The sequence below is a fragment of the Aspergillus eucalypticola genome, assembly GCF_003184535.1.
Source record: "Aspergillus eucalypticola CBS 122712 chromosome Unknown BO83scaffold_15, whole genome shotgun sequence".
Classification (NCBI taxonomy): domain Eukaryota; kingdom Fungi; phylum Ascomycota; class Eurotiomycetes; order Eurotiales; family Aspergillaceae; genus Aspergillus; species Aspergillus eucalypticola.
Genome location: NW_020290289.1, coordinates 2,186 through 22,341, shown reverse-complemented (window position 1 = coordinate 22,341; position 20,156 = coordinate 2,186). Strand labels below are relative to the sequence as shown.

General features: G+C 41.6%; 5 protein-coding genes across 5 annotated transcripts; 4 read left to right on the top strand and 1 right to left on the bottom strand.

Moving 5' to 3' along the window:
- Positions 1 to 703: 703 nt before the first annotated feature.
- On the top strand, positions 704 to 1,453 carry BO83DRAFT_446547 (glycoside hydrolase family 11 protein; the record flags this gene model as incomplete). Its single annotated transcript, XM_025536602.1, has 2 exons — positions 704 to 998; positions 1,048 to 1,453. The coding sequence occupies exons 1-2, from the start codon at positions 769 to 771 to the stop codon at positions 1,451 to 1,453; spliced, it is 636 nt and encodes a 211-aa protein (XP_025387135.1). The 5' UTR covers positions 704 to 768.
- Positions 1,454 to 2,364: 911 nt separating this feature from the next.
- Positions 2,365 to 4,162, top strand: BO83DRAFT_408791 (Zn(II)2Cys6 transcription factor domain-containing protein; the record flags this gene model as incomplete). The annotated part of the gene is made up of 5 exons (XM_025534080.1): positions 2,365 to 2,455; positions 2,516 to 3,256; positions 3,318 to 3,522; positions 3,543 to 3,734; positions 3,834 to 4,162. Exons 1-5 carry the CDS (start codon positions 2,396 to 2,398, stop codon positions 4,160 to 4,162), a joined length of 1,527 nt encoding a protein of 508 aa, XP_025387134.1. The 5' UTR covers positions 2,365 to 2,395.
- Positions 4,163 to 5,985: 1,823 nt separating this feature from the next.
- BO83DRAFT_314834 (uncharacterized protein) lies at positions 5,986 to 6,605 on the bottom strand (the record flags this gene model as incomplete). Its single annotated transcript, XM_025527597.1, has 2 exons — positions 5,986 to 6,251; positions 6,284 to 6,605. The coding sequence occupies 2 exons, from the start codon at positions 6,603 to 6,605 to the stop codon at positions 5,986 to 5,988; spliced, it is 588 nt and encodes a 195-aa protein (XP_025387133.1).
- Positions 6,606 to 10,565: 3,960 nt separating this feature from the next.
- BO83DRAFT_446534 (lipase family protein) lies at positions 10,566 to 11,669 on the top strand (the record flags this gene model as incomplete). Its single annotated transcript, XM_025536601.1, has 6 exons — positions 10,566 to 10,650; positions 10,701 to 10,828; positions 10,878 to 10,941; positions 10,998 to 11,368; positions 11,421 to 11,465; positions 11,517 to 11,669. 6 exons carry the CDS (start codon positions 10,566 to 10,568, stop codon positions 11,667 to 11,669), a joined length of 846 nt encoding a protein of 281 aa, XP_025387132.1.
- Positions 11,670 to 18,551: 6,882 nt separating this feature from the next.
- Positions 18,552 to 19,847, top strand: BO83DRAFT_314829 (MFS general substrate transporter; the record flags this gene model as incomplete). Its single annotated transcript, XM_025527596.1, has 1 exon — positions 18,552 to 19,847. One exon carries the CDS (start codon positions 18,552 to 18,554, stop codon positions 19,845 to 19,847), a length of 1,296 nt encoding a protein of 431 aa, XP_025387131.1.
- Positions 19,848 to 20,156: the final 309 nt, after the last annotated feature.

Sequence of the window (20,156 nt, the reverse complement as noted above, 5' to 3'; positions counted from 1 at the left end):
TGTATATGCTTGGCTAGGCAGGACCTCGGTAAATGGATGGCTCCTGCATTCCGATCTGAGTATTTCCAGCCATAAGCGAGATTTGCCATACTCTTCAGTGAGTCCGGATGGTCCGCGCCGAGGTTCGCCCTGCCTTCATTACCTACACAAGACTGCTCGGCCAACCCCCGGTGGCCTTTGAAGTCCAAAGTACCTTCGCGACATTTGGCCAGTGTTTCTCGCAGCGTTAACTGAGCCTGAGGCTTGCTACAAGAAATAAAGAAACATAACCCTACAGTACATACGTCTTGTATGAGCGAGGAACTGTGTTTATTCAGTAGATCAGTGGGTACATAATCATGAACGTGACTTCTGAGCCAGAAAGCCTTCTGCAGGGAAGTGGTGAAGAATCCCCACTTCCCCGCCTCCCCCAACTGCAGCCCTTTTATCCGCCTGCCGTCCATTTAGCCAAAGTAGTCCATTTAGCCAACTGCAGTCCATTTAGCCAAGTCCAGTGGCTAGATTGATGGCTACATAGGAAACGCATGACTGTAGACACAACTATAGAACTGTCTCTGGAAATAGGCTCGAGGTTGTTCAAGCGTTTCAGGTCATGCGGCAAAATGCATATGACTGAGCTGCTTCATCGTGCGGGGAAAAGGGATAAATAGCCCTTTTTTCGCAGAATATAAACACAGGTAGATCGGGCTCGCAGCAATATTCACCAGCACAGGCTTCTCTTCCAGTTGCATACATCCATTCACCAGCATTAATCTTTCTTCAATCATCATGAAGGCTACTGCGGCTTTTGCAGGTCTTTTGGTCACGGCATTCGCCGCTCCTGTCCCGGAACCTGTTCTGGTGTCGCGAAGTCCCGGTATCAACTACGTGCAAAACTACAATGGCAACCTTGGTGACTTCACCTACGATGAGAGTGCCGGAACATTTTCCATGTACTGGGAAGATGGAGTCAGCTCCGACTTTGTTGTTGGTCTGGGCTGGACCACTGGTTCTTCTAAGTGAGTGACAGTATTCTTTAACCAAAGTCTAGGATCTAACGTTTTTCAGCCCTATCACCTACTCTGCCGAATACAGCGCTTCTGGCTCCGCTTCCTACCTCGCTGTGTACGGCTGGGTCAACTATCCTCAGGCTGAGTACTACGTCGTCGAGAATTACGGTGATTACAACCCTTGCAGCTCGGCCACAAGCCTTGGTACCGTGTACTCTGATGGAAGCACCTACCAAGTCTGCACCGACACTCGAACAAACGAACCGTCCATCACGGGAACAAGCACGTTCACGCAGTATTTCTCCGTTCGAGAGAGCACGCGCACATCTGGAACGGTGACTGTTGCCAACCATTTCAACTTCTGGGCGCAGCATGGGTTCGGCAATAGCGACTTCAATTATCAGGTCGTGGCGGTGGAAGCATGGAGCGGTGCTGGCAGCGCCAGTGTCACAATCTCTTCTTGAGAGATAAGTGCCTTAGTAGTCGGAAGATATTAACGCCGAGCTTTGTTCTCAGGTGGTGTGATGATCGGATCCGGCCTCTGGCGGTTACATTGAGGCTGTATAAGTTGTTGTGGGGCCGAGCTGTCAGCGGCTGCGTTTTCAACTTGCACAGATAATCAACTCTCGTTTTCTATCTCTTGCGTTTCCTCGCTGTTTATCCTATCCATAGATAATATTTTGCCACCCAATACATATTATCTATATACAACTTGTTCGGTCGCAGTAGTCACTCCGAGCAAGGCATTGGGGAAATGGGGGATGCGGGGTGCTGCGGACGCTCTAACCTAGGGCATTTAAAGGATATTTAACCTCCAGATATTCTATACTAACAGACTTCTAATGACTGCGGAGAATATAGAGGGCGAGAATTTCTACAGTTCGACGCAGTTCAATGCAATCAGAAGGGGAATAACTAATTAGAGTGCAATCAGTTAGAGAAGGACAATATGGCAGTCTTAGTGTGGACTTACATCACGTTATGAACTATGGAGAAAAGTGAGGAGGTCCGTCTATATATAGTGCCATTACGTGTATCCCCCTCTACTAATTCTACTTGTACCCTCCCTACTGTGAAAAACTGGCGAAGTAACTGATGTTTTTAGCCAAGAAGTCTGTGTCATGATCAAAGGGCTTTTTTTATTTATTTTTTTGACAAGAGAAAGAAGCCTATCTATACTTAAGACATTATAGCGAGAGGAGGGTCACTTGACCCTACAGCCTTGCTGTCCGTCTCTCACCAGGGTGGCGGCTTTAGATTGGCTAGCTTCCCGCAATCAAACACTTTCCAAGCTCCACTGCGGGGTTGAAAGGAAGACGTTCTCCACCACTGCTCCCAAAGCAGATTGCTTTCTGCGCAAGCCTGATTCCCTGATAGTCTCCCTCTGGTCCACCGACTCGAATAAAATGGTCGGGGTGCCCAGTCGATTTGCCGGATGTGCGACGTGTCGCAGGAGGAAGAGAGGCGTATGTTGAACCCCGGGCTGTTACTAGTCTCTCATGCTGATAGCCCCCACTGGGAAATAGTGCGACCGCAAGGCCCCTTTTTGTACCCAGTGTGTCCAAGCTGGGCTCATCTGCGAGGGATACTCTCGTAACTATTCGGTCTGGATCAACTCCACAGATGGCGAGAATTGTAAATACACAGAGTATACCGGCAGCGTACAATCGCGTAGACGAGGGGCTCCAGAAATTACTCTACACCAATCGCTGGCGGGAACTGCGCGAGAGGTAATGTACGTTGGACTTTATCTCTCGGCGTTTCTACCGAACGGTCGCCTTTTCTCCAAGGAGGCAGCGCAAATATCCTCTGCTGGGTGGTTAAGATACCTAGACAAATTATGTCAGTCTGAGACGGTTCTCCGCTTCGTCACCCTTGCTCACGGGCTTTCAATGCTGGCGACGAGAGACAATGACAAACAGCTGAAGCTCAAGGGTGTCCAGGCACACAGCATGGCGCTGCAGGAAATGCGCACAGCCCTGCGGGATCCACAAAGGGTCACCGGCGATGGGATTTTGGCCGCTATTCGGCTGTTCCGCTTTTATGAAGTAAGCTGTGCTTCCTGTGAAGCCGGTCAAGTTACTCATTCTTCTCAGATTCTCTATGGCACCGAATCCAGTGGTTCGGATAAAGAAAACCCCAATCTTCAAATCAGGGGCTACTACGCCCATACCGACGGTGAAATGGCCTTGTTTATGAACAGGGGCTGGCAGAAGGAATGGAGCGAAGCAGGAATGTACTTACTCGTAAGCGGTCGGATTGTGTCCGTAAGTCTTTCCCCACCGATTTTCGTCAACGGACGGTCCATGTTCACTAATATATGTGTAGTTCATTCTAGGCGTGGGACGAAGAAAGCGTTCCCCCTTCAGCGACAGAGAATGGATGTTAGCACCCTGGAAGAACAGAACAAAGTCCCTACTTGACGGCCTGAGTGACATCCTGATCCAAGTTCCGGCCTTATTGGAAGAGCTGGATACCATTAGAGCATGTCCCATTGCGGAGCGCAGTCCAAATGCCTGGGGCAACTTGCTCGGTGAGTGCATCCGCATTGAGCACCTGTTACTGCCTGGAAGGAAACCATGGGAGACCAACTGCAGAACTTTGATTACACCAAATCAGGTCATCCTCCGCAGATGCCACGGGTAGACAGGGACTTTGCACTGTTGCATATAAGCTGCTTCTATTGGAGCTGCTGTATCCTCCTATACACAACAATCCATATGGCCACGATCGAGGCGCATCAGAGTCTAAGCGTCACATACTTCTTGACTATTCCCTTTTCTGCACCAGGATGCCCCAACTACCATAATGAGAGAAATCCGACATAACACGCCCACAGGATAGTTCACACAATTTCTCTATCCCATGGGCCTTATGCTGGTGGCTATGGGGCACTGTGTTCAACATTTCCACTAGGCATGGCACTCCGTTATTTTGCGGTGGCCCATTTTTTCCCGCACGAGGGTGGCATTCCAGGCGCGCACAAGCTTTTACACGGGTTGCCGGCACAACCTTTCATGAAGGCGTATACCGCACGTTTTGTTGGTCATCTACACAATGTTGACGTACCGGGGCAATCTCTAAAAGACACAGCGGGATGTCGTGGAGTAGAACTGAAGATGAGACGATGGTTGTTTGGCCCTATGCTTGACCACAACCCGGGTGCTACATAGAAATGTACGCTAGGGTCGCGCACAATAATCTCCATGAAGTATAGTTTGTGCTTCAATGTAGTTCAGCCTACCACCTGAACCAATTTCTCCAACCCTTGGATTCTCAAATTCGAAATGAATAAAGCGCGTCTCGGCTCCCATAAGACATATTAATACTCTGTACTGTGTACATATCTAATCCCAAACTTACCATGAGCTTGTCAGTGAGTGCACTATGCTATTTCCATCCATCTAGTAAGATGCAAGACATACACACCGCCACCTTGCTCTGGCTACATACACATCTCCATGCCCTAGAGTATTGAAAGGTTTTTTCTACCACGCACTAAAGCCATTGATTCAAAGTATCACTTAATCTTGGCTAATAATTCACTTGCTCCTTATTCCATAATGGTAGCACCATCACAACCCGTGACTATGCCGTCGTCACCATGATATAATAAATTCATTAGCATTCAAAAGAAGCTACAACTTCATTGCTTCATTAGGTTGTATCCATCCAACACAGTCAGTTTATGCTCGCCATTCTCATGTTCATTGACTTCAGTGGTATCAATGCTGGTGGTGCAATGATGGCTGCGCCCTAGAGATTGCTGGATATCGGTCAAAGTCCTATTCGGAAAATAAAAAAGAGCTTCATGTGTTTGTATTTATTTCGACCTCTCTCCTCAGGTCATAGAACTGTAACCATCATTGGGCACACATTTGTTGTCTATAACAAGGTTTTGGCCATGGTATTTTCTTAGTCGGCTTGGTGGATATGGTTGGTCCCGTTGTTATGGCCATAGTTCCAGCCGGAGAGGTATTCCGACCGTGACGGTGGTGGGACTTTCGTTTGTTTTTTCCCCTTGGGCACCGGTACCTTGCGTATTACTATATCAGAAACCTCTAACTCCAACAATTTTGGACTCGTGTGAGAGACATTGGATTTGTATGTGGTTCTGTTATTCTAGCCATCTTTGCTAACAACTAGCTTCATGTCGCGACTATCACTCTCAAAGCTGTATATAAATAGCACATTTCGAATATCCTCTTTGTGCTTACATACCTAAACTATCAAGTATCAAAAGCTATTTGTAATGCAGGTCTCCTGAGAACAAGCTCGAATGACCTGGTGCGGTTATGTACGGGATACAATAATTTCTTTTCCTCTTGGCACCTGCAGGCTATTCCCAATTAGGTACTAACATGCGCTTGGCGGATTACAGATCTACATGAATGCGCCTCATCTCCCAGGGAATAAGAGCTTAAGGATCCAGTAGAGTTTAACTAATCAGCCTCGTAGTCGCCTATCACTTACTCCGTAGTTTAGAGAGTGAGATCCGTGCCAAGCCTCCTATTATAATTGGAATCCTCACCAACCCCCACGCGGCCGTGAGTGAAGATCTAATTCCGCTATCAAGGACGCATATTATGACTAAGTCTAACACTTCCAAGCTTTCCAAATCCCACGGACTGGGATATAATGCCTAAATAATAGCACAAGGCTGGATTGCTCTGCCTGACAGGGGATTTTGTAATGTCATCCAGGCTTAACAACCTGCAGTCACAGTCTTTGCTAAGCGCCGTTTATACACAGCTGGTCCCGCGAGATTGATTAAGCAGTGTTCTACAGTATTAGCAGTAGAGCTAAATCCTTATTTTATGTCCCATTTCATAACATTGGCTAGGAATTAGGTCATTATGTGTCATATATACAACAAAGAACTCTTTCGTTTGGAACCAGCTTTTTCGGTGACTTGTAATAAGATCTCACATTACTATTATACTACCAGCCCATCGCATACATCTTCGATATATGCTTATATGATTTACAACAGCAGCTAATCATTGTTCTTCTCATCGAAGCAGATACACAAACCAGCCACCATTGGCATATCCACACCAGGTGCCACAGTCACGTTGTAGGTGTCCTGGCCAAAGAAAATATGACGAGCGGTAAAACGTTTCCTGGAAATGCGAGCGACTGGTTCTTCAGTACTTTCATTAACGATCTGGGCAGCACGAGCGTTCCAGTTTCCTTTCATTACCAACAAGACTTGCTTGCCGTACCGGTCAGTATAGATAGCCGTGGCTTTCGACCCAATGACTATAGCTGTTAGTTTTACAGTCGGACTGTACATTTGTGACTGTTCCTGATCTCGCATATCTTGTTACGACCGGGATCTTCCATCACATATGTAGTATGAACGTGCATATGCTCCTTGCGGATATCGAAGAGAAGGTTGCGATGCATGTCTTTGACTTTCTTACGCCCGGGAACCGATAACAAAGCACCAGTTACTTTCAAAAGTGGCATCCCATCCCCAAGTGTAATATCAAAGTTATCTCCAGAAAGAGAGAGTATCCTTTCCTTCAGGACTAGGACTTGTGTATCCGTCGCAATAAACCTCTCACTTGAAACGATAGGCTCGGACACCGGCTGCAGGTAGGGTTCAGACATGATGATTATCAGGTTTGTTTAATCGACATAGAACGGATTATGGAAAGACGTGACCACAGCAATATCATTGTATTTATATATACTTGTATGACCGTTTCCTGCTAGCCTTGCGGCGTACGCGAGGCTGTTCTCGACTTGGCGTATCTTCTTGGGGGCCGAAAAGCTAACCCAATCTAATTTCATCCTGCGGTTAGTACATCTCTACGGAGGGGCTAGTTGCTCCGGCCACACTAGTCAGGCTGGAACACCATTCCTACCTTCTACAAGCCCCCTGTTCTGTTTCCTACGGTCGGAGAAAATAGGTTAACAATTCGAGTATCTGGATCCGGATGTCATATATTAACCATGGCTGCAAGACTTTAGCCTTCATGCCTCTGTAAGAGCTCAATCATCCCATTTAGTAAAAGTAAGAAGAGGTCCTTTGAGCTATCTATCTACACTATAGTATCATAAGTCTCGGGACATCTGCCCAATTTACACCAAAACTCGTATATTTCAAATATGATTATTTCTACAAATTTATAAGATATTATTATTTTTAAAGAATTTAATCATATATTTAAATATTGAATAAGTATTATTCTACCGATAAATTATTTTTAGATTTTTTGGTTGTAGAAATATCAGAATTTAAATATAAGTAAAATTAGAAAAATATATATTTTCTATGTAACTTCATACAAAAATCAGAAGAAAATTAGAAAATATTATACTCTTAGTTTTTAAAAAATCACAACACAAGGGATTTTTACTTTTATAAAAAACTTTATATATAAAATATATAAGAAATATGTCTAGATTTTATATAAAAATATAAAAAAAATATATTTATATATTAAAATTCTGTAATAATCGCTTCGAAAAGTTTAGTAATAAATCTAAATATATTAAGATTTTTGGTTAAATAAGTAATATTACTTTATTTTTAAATAAGTATATTAGAAAGATAGTATTTATTAATATAATTCTCAATTAATAAAACTATATCTCTATAATCAAGAGACTTATTGTTATCCAAAATTTGAGGATTTTTAAGTGTCCCGAGACTTTTGAACCGTTATTGTAGGTAGAATTTCCAATTGCCATTATGATGCCCAGAACGGCCATGCATCACGTGACCATCTACTATCAAGTCGACCATCGAGGGTATACTCAAGGTATACGGGAATCCCAGGTCGACCACTGATCTACCCTGAATAGTATAGAATATGGTATACAAAGAATAGAATATATGATAATAGTCTCTCATGTACTTAGCTAGTTCTGTTTTCATACTTTATAATACTGTTTTTAAATAACTATATAGTATTTAAAAGCTTAGTAATAGAATACTAATCTGCACTTACTTACAAATAGTTATATGGTATTAATTAGTCTAATTTCTCTTCTCTTAACCAAGTCCAGTCAACCCTTAGATAGTCACCAGCCTGATACCTCCTCGACCTAGTTCGAGCAGTACGTATACCAGGGAAGCTAAGCTAACAGGGACAGGGAAGCGATCCTAGGGTTTGACAACTGGTAAGTCACTTCTTATTTAACCATGTAATCTGGAATAAATCATTTCTATTGGATGTATTAATTGTACAGAATGGACTCTATCCCTGTGCATTATCTTTAAAGAGAATATTTGTATAAAGGGCTGGTATCAAGGTAAAGTCTTACCACGCAATCAAAGGGTTGAAGTCAGTGATAATGGATGGACTATTGATATTATCAGACTTTTTCTTAAAGCTTATTCTTAAGCATGCATAGACATCTATACTGCTAGTAATATCAGAAGTAGATTCTTTGTAACTGGACTAGTTCTATTTAATCCAGAAAAAACTGTATTTTATTTTACACTTGATTAAGAACTTCTACATCACTATCTAATTAATTAACTAATTCAGTATTTAGAATATCTTATACAACCAGGCAGCTTGAAAAGGTACGTATTTATGATAAAAAAAGCTGTTTAATGCGTGTATATACAGCCTTTTATTTTTACTATAAATATAATTAGACAAGATCACAAGATTATTAAGAGTCATAAACTAGCTCTCAATAAAGCTATTCTTACACGTGAAGAAATCCGGGAATTATATATTTTAAATAAAAATAACTATAAAAATGGAGGTATTCAATTGGTAACTAGTAACTGTAGAGGGTCTTATCATTTAACACAATCTAAAGTATTCTTAATAAGAAAAAGAAATTCAAGAAGTTTAAGATACTATACCTACTGATATAGAGCTTTCTGTATTTCGATCGCGTATACAGATGTCCCTGTACTGTAATAATTTCTATATTATAGGACATAAGCAACTACAATGTCCTAATCGTGTTCTGTATTAGATTTTGTGTTATACTTGCAATTATTTTGTTGATAAGGTCATATTATTTAGCCCACGGTCAGGAATCGGAGAGGAGGTGGCCAGCTCCCTTGTGGATGACATTAGTTAAGTTAACTAATTAGTAAAGAATCGCAAAGCTTACGAGACCTTACCATGACTTGTCTGATAGAATAAATAAAATTTTAACATGTACAAGTTACTCACCCAATTTGGTCCGCTGAGATTGAAACTTGCTTAAAATGTATTCTTTAGCTGTACTATAATGAAAATAGAAAGTTACAGTCTGATGAATACGAGACTAACCTCTATCACACCAGTATAGGGTCATCATAAGTTGCTGACGGCAGTGGCCTTAGCAAGACTGGCCTATTAAAAGAATAGTGTAAACCAGGATTATCCCATAACCTACACCGGCATTTTAATGGCCAATGATAAGCATAAAGTCTGTGGGTAGAAGAGTACTGAATAGGTTTATACTGTATTGTTGGCGGAATCAAGAAGCTAAGATCATTTCCATTTAAGACCAGGAAGGTGGGGAACACTATCCCCAGGCTTAAATGCTCCCATATAAGTAATCTCGGCCGATAAGACTGCATTTGGCTTCGGCGTAACAAAACCTTACTACGATCTGCCACAGTAAAGAGGGGCTCAGTGAAAACCCTTAAATCTTCTAACCAGGATGGTACTATTTCCTCACTACAATTTTAGCGGCCACTCTGGAAGTGATATAGAAGGAAATGGAGCAGACCCTCTGACAAATTCAGGAATTGAAAGGAATACTGGCGCAAAGACGCTATATGATAAGTCCGCAATGGCACTGGGAAACCAAGGACTAGTAGTATCATTGTGAACAGGGATAGCATGACAGTCCGGGCGCTAGTTAAATATGAAAGGCGCGTGGTAGGCACCCATCAATATTGTCATCAATAGTGTTACCCAAGATTCTGCATTCCGCTAGCGGAAAACACCGATCTTGAGAGTCGCTGTACTGTTTTCTTTTCTTCTTTTGTTTCCCCTTCATCCCTTTTCCATTAAATACAAGGCGCACTGGGCCCCTGCAGTGGATGGGATGAATAATCTGGCCTCAATCTCAGGTTGCGAAGCGGATGCACCACCCTTAGAAGGGGCCTTTAGCTGCTCTCGGGATTTCAGCTTGCGGGTTATATTATAGCACATAATTACAAGATCAGCCTGCTATTCCTGACTTGTACACTACTCTCGATGGATATATTGTCCAACATAGATATAGCGCATTCGATATACAATATCTTTGAAACCCATTATCTATTTCAGCCGAGGTTGATGACGGGTGTTGCTCGACGCATGCCTTGTTATTGGCAGGAAGATGAGACCCCAATATTGAGACCGATATTAAACCAATATACTGTCGGGGACTGGGAAGTCTCCTGGTTGGCCTGGACGGTTCGTTCTCATGAAGCCGAGGTTGCTATATATTCCCCGGTCTTTATTCACTCCACAAAGCAGCAGAAAAAAGCGGGGTTCCTCTGCTTACACCAGACGTAAATGCATATATAAACTCTTCGATTGTCATCTCAGATTTTTATTCTTCAACCCCAGCTTCGTTTTCCTTTGACCCCTGCTGTTACTTGAATTTACTATCATTACCATGCTTTTCAAGAAGTCTATTGCCTTAGTCGGAGTAGCCGTCATTCCGGTAGCATACGCCGTGACAGCCAAGCGAGCCACCCCCGGTGCGTTCGTCTGATACGTTTATTTGAAAAACTCACTGATGCCGCCTCAGATCCTGCCGAGTGGACGGAGCTTCACCGCGCTGCACTACTGTCATCGGCCGCATACAGTGGCTGTGTCGGCTCTGCGTTTGATGTGACCATCACAAAGCAGATCTACGACGTGATCACTGATGCCAAGGTAAGATGCGCTTCAACAGCACTGGGATCACAGTATTGACCCCTTTCAGGGCTACATCGGCTACTCTACCGAGAAGAAGCGCATCACAATCGCCATGAAAGGCTCCACTACTGGTAGGCGGGACTGCACCTTTTCAGCGGAAAGTAAAATGAGAGACTGATTCCTACAGTGGAGGACTTTGCAAACGACGAAGACGTTATACTTGTGACTCCTAGCCTCTCCGGTGTCAGCTTTCCTTCCGGCGTCCAGGTCATGCAAGGCGTCTACTGGCCCTGGTCGTCAGTGCATGACACGGTGATCGCTGAGGTAAAAGCCTTGATAGAGCAGTACCCCGACTATGATTTGGAATCCACCGGGCACTCCCTGGGAGGGTCACTGACCTACTTGTCGTACATTGCCTTGGCGCAGAACTTCCCAGAGAAGAACGTCATCAGTAATGCGCTGGCGGCTTATCCCATCGGCAACTCCGCTTTTGCCAACTTTGGCACATCATTGAATGGCACATTGAACCGGGGTAACAACGCCGGGGACGGTGTCCCAGTGAGTATGAACTGAGATTGGTTTGGGACTATAAGTCTGACCACAGATATAGAATCTATATGTCTCCGCGCCCACTTATTTCGTCCACTATGGTACTGTGAGTATCATACATGACTTTGGACCTGCACAGCGCTGACTGGTTGAACAGGAGTACTACAGCTCAGGTACTCAGAGCAGTACCGTCAAGTGCGTTGGAGAGCGGGACACCCAGTGCTCTGCTGGGGATGGACAGGTGGGCATCACCTTAGCGCACTTCTCCAATTTTGGCGTTGTTATGGACGAGGCAGGCTGCAGTACTTAGGTGTCAGAATGAGTGGGCATTCGGCTAAGATCGGGACATGGAATCGAGAGGCCGGTGACCGGAATCAAGGCCTGAATTGCTGGGTCACATAGTAAAGATACCAGTCATCATCTTACGACCCTTTGAGACAAGAAGATTTCTAGTCCTGTCCGTTCTAGGTCTGACTTGGCTCGGTTTTACGGCGGAGTTACTGGAACAATCAAAGAGTATACGTGGTGACAGTAGTATCCGAAAGGGCTGTAATAAATTAAACTGTACTAAGTCAGGAATCACACGGCTCCGTTCAGAATCGAAGTCATGGTGGTGTGCTGAATAGAATTTTTAGACCTACTTCCAGAACATCACAATGCTGTAGATCGTATAATAGCTCATCTTCATATCGAATATTCAAATAAAAAAACACATTAAAATGGACATATTTTTCAAATAGCCAGTGATGCAGTATTTGTAGATAATACAAATAGCTAACTAGAACCAGCTCAGAGGCTTATATAAGCAAACTTTCTAGTTAACGTAGTCAACGGCTAGGCGGCCCACACGGTTACGCGGCCCACCCCTTTTCAAAACACCACCTCGAATTCCTACCCGAAGCCATTCAACCACCACAGATACCTCCAAAAACGCCTATCTCATTAAAAGCGCAGGTGGAACAGGAAGACAGGATCCTTCTTACCATTAAGATTATTTAGAATAACCATATCACCAATATTCGCAAGGCAGCATGTATTTATAATATTTCTTGAATCATCCTCCGCGCTTGATTATCCGGATGTGATTTTGCTCAAGATATAACTCACAAATGTTAAAAATTATTGAAAAACAAGAAGAATTTGCTTATCAAATAGATTCTATCTCTAGATAAGCAAGGTGCAAGTCCCCGGCTACTTAAAATTAGAAATATAGCTAATCTGATTCTATCTGAACAAGATTATACAACTTCTGAAAAAGTAGATATTAATTGGGTCTATAGCTTTGTTAAATGTTATAAAATCCTCCGAACCCATTACGCCAGATAATATAATTATTAAAAAGCTCAGATGGAGGATCCTGAGATTATAAAAGACTAGTTTAATCAGGTCCAGGAGATTATATAAGAGTATAGAATCTTATCAGATAATATCTATAATTTTAATAAAACGGGATTCGCTATAGGAATAATTACTACAGTTAAAATAGTAACTAGTTTCTAGAGAGCTGGCCAGCCATCCCTAGTTTAATCAGAAAATCAAGAATAGGTTACTTTAATTAAATATATTTAATCTAATAAAGAGATTCTATTCTTAACTCTAATCTTTAAAGATAAAACATATCTCAAGACCTAGTATAAAGATTAATCTATTTCCTCTACCTGGAGGATTCAAGTCAGTAATAATAATTAGACTACTAATATAATTAGTTTTTAATAACTTCTAAAACTCTTTATCCTGTGGATCAAAGATAAATCAGTAGATAAGTATAATCTTCTAGTATTTAATAGCCATGGCAGTCATTTAATACCTGAATTTAATTAAATTTATACTGAGAATAATATTATTCTTATTTATATACCTGTATATTTATCTTATCTACTTCAATCTCTGGATGTTGGTTGTTTTAGCGTGCTTAAGCACATATACGAAGGCATAATTCAAAAGCAAACATAATATAGCTATAATTATATTAACAAGCTTAACTTCCTAGAGATCTATTCTAAAGTATATTAATAATCTTTAATAAAGTTAAATATTATCAGCAGATTTAAAGTAACAGATCTTATTTTTCTAGATCCTGAGTAAGTGCTTTTCCAGCTTAATATTTATCTCAAAATATCATCTACTCCAGATAGTTAATTAAGTGGCTCAGTGCTTCAAATACTACATAATATAAAATATCTTTTGAAATATCATAATACAGTGGATTAATTACTTTAGAAACAGTAAGTAAATCTAACTTTACTTACTTATTCTATACTATATCAGCTTCTCAAAGGGTGCGAGCTAGTAATAATAAACTTAATTATATTAGCCAAGAAGAATGAGGAACTACGCACCAGCTATATAAAGTAATTATAAAAGAGAAAGTATTCGAGGAAGTAAATAGTCTATATAAAAGATATTACTATTAAGAAGGCTTAGGATATAATCCAGTAAGAACAGAAAATACAAAATAATAAAGATATTAAAATTATTAAATCTTAATTTTTATCTATGGAGACCTTCTCGCGCGCGCCTCCACGCTGCACCAATTGCTTCATTATTGGTCACCGATGTACGCAGTATTTAAAACCATCTAGTTTTTAATTATATAGTATTTTTATAAGCGTTTGCGTTGAATTAAAGACTTTATTTTGAAGATATCAAGTGTTTCGGGCAGGAGGATGGGCCGCGTAACCGTGTGGGCCGCCTAGCCATTGACTACGTTAAGTTAACTAGTTAGTTAACTAAGTTAACGTAACCGGCAAGCGAGTGGCCCAGGTAAGCCAGTCAGCCACCTGTGTATCCTATACTAATCTAACATATATCAATCTCTATTATTTCGGCCACCGTTAGCTCAATGACAATGATATAGTAGCTGAAGCTATACATATACTTTAAGAAACCAAATATCAAAGACAAGTAATATAATAGGATTTATATTGTATATCATATTAGTTTGAAATAAATCACTAAAAATATAGTATAGTATATTTTACTCAAACATATATTATTATTTATTATATAAGATTTATATACTAAGTTTAGATACATTCTAATATACCAGTTCTATCAGAAAACCTGAAATAATGAAGTTTGGCTGTAGTATTACAGCTCAAAAATTGCTGGATCAGTATAGGATACACAGGTGGCTGACTGGCTTACCTGGCCAACTCGCTTGCCGGTTACGTTACGTCCCGTTAATAAGTTCTATGTATGTACCGGAGGGAGTTTCCGGAACAACTAACTGCAATAGGTATTAGGTACTGTAGCAGTCTTCCTGTCCGACTATACCTTTGCAGGACCATCCTTTCAAAGCCTGAAACTACTGTATTTTTAGATATATTCTTGAGAGTAGTAAAGAAGTGAAGAATATACAGCTCCTCTCTGAATTAAGACCGTGGTAGTATGCCAAGCGGAAACTAAAATCAGCTCAATAATGATCCCACCAGTGGGTGTGGACATTAATCAGTATCCTTTTAAAAAGATTCCTCTTGATATCGCGGAGTATCCCGGAGTAACAGAGAAATCTTTTAGTCTTAAGTTACTATTCAGCAGTAGCAGACAGAGAATACTACTTAAATTTCACTGACTAGTAGATAGATTCGTTCAGATAACCTAGTAAGACTGGAATCCTACAACTTATAGCTATTATTCAGAGATATAAATATTACAATGTTAACAGAATCTTCTCATCTCAAATATATTATAAATTTATACTTTTCATCAGTCTTCAGTTTCTTCCAGCCTTATCATAGAGATAAAGTATAATATCCTTTATCTTCCAGGGACTTGACATGAAATATAACAGGCTCTTAAAAGAAATAGAAATTAGATTAGTATACTGTCTTCAGCTAATCAAGACTGTGGTTAAAAATAAAATTATAAAGGCTCTGCTAGCTTATGGGCTGGTGGTATAATACTTAGTATAATATTCAGTTATTCACTAGTATTATTATTTTAGTTTTGAATTTGGCTGCGCAGCAAGAATATAATAAATCCTTGGAGATTCTTCGCTAAAATTTAAGAAGATTTATCTTAAATAATTTATCTATAGAGCTCTAGGATAATTACTAAAAATTTAAGTATTATTAGAAAATAATATTACATTTAAATATAAACTATCTTCTGAGTAATTAGTAATCCATTAATTGTCTTATTTAACACAAAGCAACTAAGAAGATAATTATTTCTCTGCTATTTGAGAGTACTTTACACCATACTAAGCCGCCCAGTTTTAGAGATAACTGCATTATTAAATAATATATAATAAATTAATAATACAAGTTTAATCTACAGCTTGTTAGAGCTGGATTATTATTATCAATATGAATACTGACTGCTCGCTAGAATAATATATAGAACAGTATTATCTCTACTTTATATGCATATAACCTTGTAGAGTATAACTTTCCTGAAAGTCTTGAAGCTTATCAAGGCCTGTGGTGGCCAGCTAACTTAAAAGTATCAAGTATTTATTAATATTTGTCATATCCTTGCCTTATCTCTTAATGAAAGGATAGAAAGTAATATATACCTAATCTTTGCTAGCTGGTTCTCATAAAATGGATACATCCAGGAATCTACTACTAACCCTGGAAAGGCAATTGACTCAATTATAGAAAGCATCTAAATAATTTAGATAAAATAGTGAACAGAGCTAGTAATACTAGTTAAAGCTATATAGTTACTGAGCTAATAATTAATATTATAACATCTTCATTATCTTATTTATTATTTTATATATATTTAACGCCACGTAGTACAGGCGGATTGGGAAGATAGTGAGATCTATGAAGTCTAATAATTAATAATATACTTAGGTGTCACGACATTTTACATAAATAATAGACATGTTAGTATTTATACTGATGTTGATATAATCCACTGAACATACTGACCAGTGGATGAAAAGGGAGTTCACTTCTATTGGAGATAAAGGAGTATAAGCTAAATTCAAAAAGAATTACTATGAACGTAATTATGGACTGAGTTATAACATTACCTTAATCCCAAATATTATCTAATCGTGGTAACTATTAGATGACCCTCACCTACCTGGTTTCTTCTTCCATTCCTATCCCCAACTCTTATAAAAGGTCATTGTCTATTCAATTTACAGCGCTTTTTTTAACAAGACCACCCCAGTTGTCGTAGTCAACACTTGTGAGCTTATCTGCTTTTCTATAGTCTGTTCTCACCCGGGATTTCTGTTGCAGCTCTGATAAGCAGAAACTATAGCAGCTTCCCTTCATCTGAACTAGCATGGCCAGATCTTCTATAAAGACACTCATAGTGTGACTTTTTGCAAAAGTTCCTTGCTCTTAGTTAATTCACTCTATTTAGATTACTATATTGGCCAGTTATTGTAGCATCTTCAGTCCTGATACCATAACCAGCGAAGTCTCCATGCAGCCCTGGTATCAGTTATTCGGCAGGCGATATATCTGAGTTATATTCATAAAGTATGTAAGCATAGAAATAACCCGGGGAGAGCAGAGGAACACTTGCCAATCATGGCTTCAACCATAATAGATATCCTGGACCCTCAAAATAGTGCCACTAATCCATTTCAGGATATTGAACAGAAGGTCTAACTTGGGATAACTTCAGAAGTCGAACACTCCAAATCAGAATTTGCAATATGGAATTCGGTCTTTCTTCCATGGCGCAGGAAGATTGAGCTTTACTAGGCCCCTCCTGCGGATTTTGCTTGACTTATTACTTCATATCACGTAATAATACAATTTCATTCTTTTAAAAAGAAGGCTGAGTATGCCCCAGGACTTTTTGTATATAACTCTTCTCCCTGTAATAGCTGTTATCGCGGCTGACCAGCAGCAGTAGTAGTACATTCTTTCCCTCCACTTAATGCCCGGAGACTAAATATGTATCTATTCACTTCCTGATTCATTCAGGCTACTAGATACGTCTTTGAGAGCCAAAATCAAATATTATATGCTCGCTTTGGCTTTATTTTCACAATAACACCCTATATCCTTGAGAATCTGTCCAAGATTCTGTTCTACGTCATTTTTAAATTCAGGCATACAGTGAACTTCACATGCAATGTCAACTGGATACAACAGGTCAGCTAGCACTTCGGACTGTCTCTGGAGTACTATTCTCGTGCTCAGTGCTACAAGCGCTATATTTGAGGAAGTTGACTCTTGTTTGCGGTACCCTCCTGGAAGAAATTATATTAGTTTAATTTTGGGCTATTTTATACTATCCCCAAAAGGGTTTGATCGTAATCGATATTTAGACTGAAACGCTTTTCTGAGCTCAATCAACTAAGTACGTTTCGGTCAATGCCTTCTATTTGACCGCGATTGGATCACTGAACTGAATGGGGAGCTGTCAGCTGGAGTCCAGGCAGTGTCACAGTCTATAATCTAGCTGGAAGCTACGGCAGCTGATACACCCCGTCCGGAGAACCATCCGTCGAGCAAGCCAGACTTACCTACGGAGTGATACTGGCTCTCAGTCATGCCTGTGGGAGTGCTGAATGGGAAATATCAAAGGTAATGATAAAATAGATTATCAAAAAGTAGGTGGGCACTGCTGAAGGAATTGTCTAGTGGTCAGCCTTACCCGAATACTAATATTCTGGCGTGCGACTGTAGAGCTAAGTACACAGGAAACCCCTTATTCTGTAGAGAATGTTAGTAGATATTAAGTACTATGTTCAAACATGCATCAAGGGCAGAAGATAATTCCACTGGTACTGGATGAGAGAAGCCGGGGGAGCCGGGAATTAGGAGGTCGCTTATTCCCTTCCCCGCGGCTAAAATTTTCTCCCCTCTTTTTAACTCCGACAATTCATCCCCGCTTCCATATTCTTCTCCTTTCAACGGAACTCGTCCTCGACATCGAGACTGAGTAATAACTTGAGACTTGACTACGATATTGGCTCAAATTTTTCAAAATCTCTGACAGAAAACATAGATAGCCGAGAGTGAGACACACTAGAGGCAGTAACCGTCCTGCTCTCTTCTTCCTGTATGCATGTGTTGGGTGCATCTGAGCCTTCCCCATACACCATGTCTTTACACGGACAAACCATGAACTCAAGGGAGCTCGAACTTCGAGATCCCAGTGTCGAAGTGCAACAAGAACAGGATTCTAACATGTAAGTGAGGCTGCTCTATCTTACATGGCTTGCAGTAACAACACAGTCAGCTTAGAAGGAACATTTAGACAGAAAGTCATGGTCATCATGGCCGGATTCACTATAATGTTAACAACAAACGCCCTTATCTTCTCCGCCGGTATCTATCAAGCAATTTACGAGGAAATGGCCAGTGAGCCAAACAATCCATTTACCGGAGCCTCCTCTGCGCTGATAGGCCTAATTGGAACCCTATCTATCGGTCTCATGTCCATGACCGGCCCATTCGTCATGGTGTGGATCAAGCTCTACCGACCCCAAGCCGTAGTAGCAGTGGCGGGGGTGCTTTTTGGCGTCGCCAATATCCTGGCCAGCGTGAGCCGAACCCTGTGGCAATTCGCCCTGACCCAGGGAGTGCTGGTTGGCATCAGCGTCTCGATGTCCTACATCCCGGCAACAACCACAGCGCCAACATGGTTCAACGAACGACGCGGGCTAGCGATGGGGATCGTGATCTCTGGCAGCGCAGTGGGAGGCATGATCTGGCCGTCGGTACTATCCGCGATGATCACCCACATAGGGTTCCGCAACGCTCTGCGTGTGTCAGGGGCCATCTGCGCGGTGGCAATCATCCTCGTTTCTCCAGCGGTGAAGTGGGAACATGGGTTCAACCAGCAACTTCAAGCCGAGCGCCAAGCCCTCCGCCAGCGAGCTGGACGCTGTGGCCGTCACATGGGGTTTCTCCAACTGCCCCTGATCAACTGGCGCCTCACCCTTACCAAGAAATTCCTCGCAAAAGCGGCGGGCTGCATGCTTCAGTCAGCTGCCTACTCGACCCCGCTGATTTACTATGTCGCCTTCGGCCGCTCGCTTGGCTACTCTGCTACAACTGCCTCCAATTTCATCACGATAAGTAACGCGGCCAATGCCGTCTCAAGAGTGGGGATGGGCTACGCAGCTGATAAATACGGACGCATCAATCTGCTGTTTGTGACCACCTTCCTCAGCGCCGTCGCTGTCGCCGCATTCTGGATCCCTGCTAGCATCATTGGGGCCACAACTGCCGGTAAGGCGCTATTCATCGTCTTCACAATCCTATACGGTTCATTCGCCAGCTCATATATTGCACTGTTTCCTGCCTCGCTCGTCGAGTTATTCGGGAAAAAGGATTTTACCAGTGTCAACGGGGCACTTTATCTGCTGCGAGGAATTGGGGCGCTGCTGGGGACTCCACTGACGGGTTTATTAATTCCGCAGGCGCAGACGCTGACGACGCCCCAAGTGTATGAGCGTGCAGCAATTACAGTGATGTCATTATTGTTTTCAGCGAGTTTCTGTATACTGTGGGTGAGGTTTGAGATGATGGTGGGAAAGGCTTGGAGGTGGAAGATTTGATTAAATGACTTAGTAGATTATATCACCTACGAATTTCTGGCCCATTCTCGAGGTATTTGGATAGATGGAAGTGCAAACTACTGGATCATGCTATATAGTCAGGATTACAACAGTCCAGTCAAACCCTAATCTGAATATGGCAAGCAATGTGACTGAGACATGTGACATAGTTTCACTTTGTTTTAAAGTGGTTAACGGCCAGGGTAGGGTAGGTTAATAGAAAAATTTATACCTGCTGTCAGGTTAACAGTTAGGTATGTAAGGACCTTAATCCTTATAACCCTCGCGATACTGATTACCGCGAGGAAT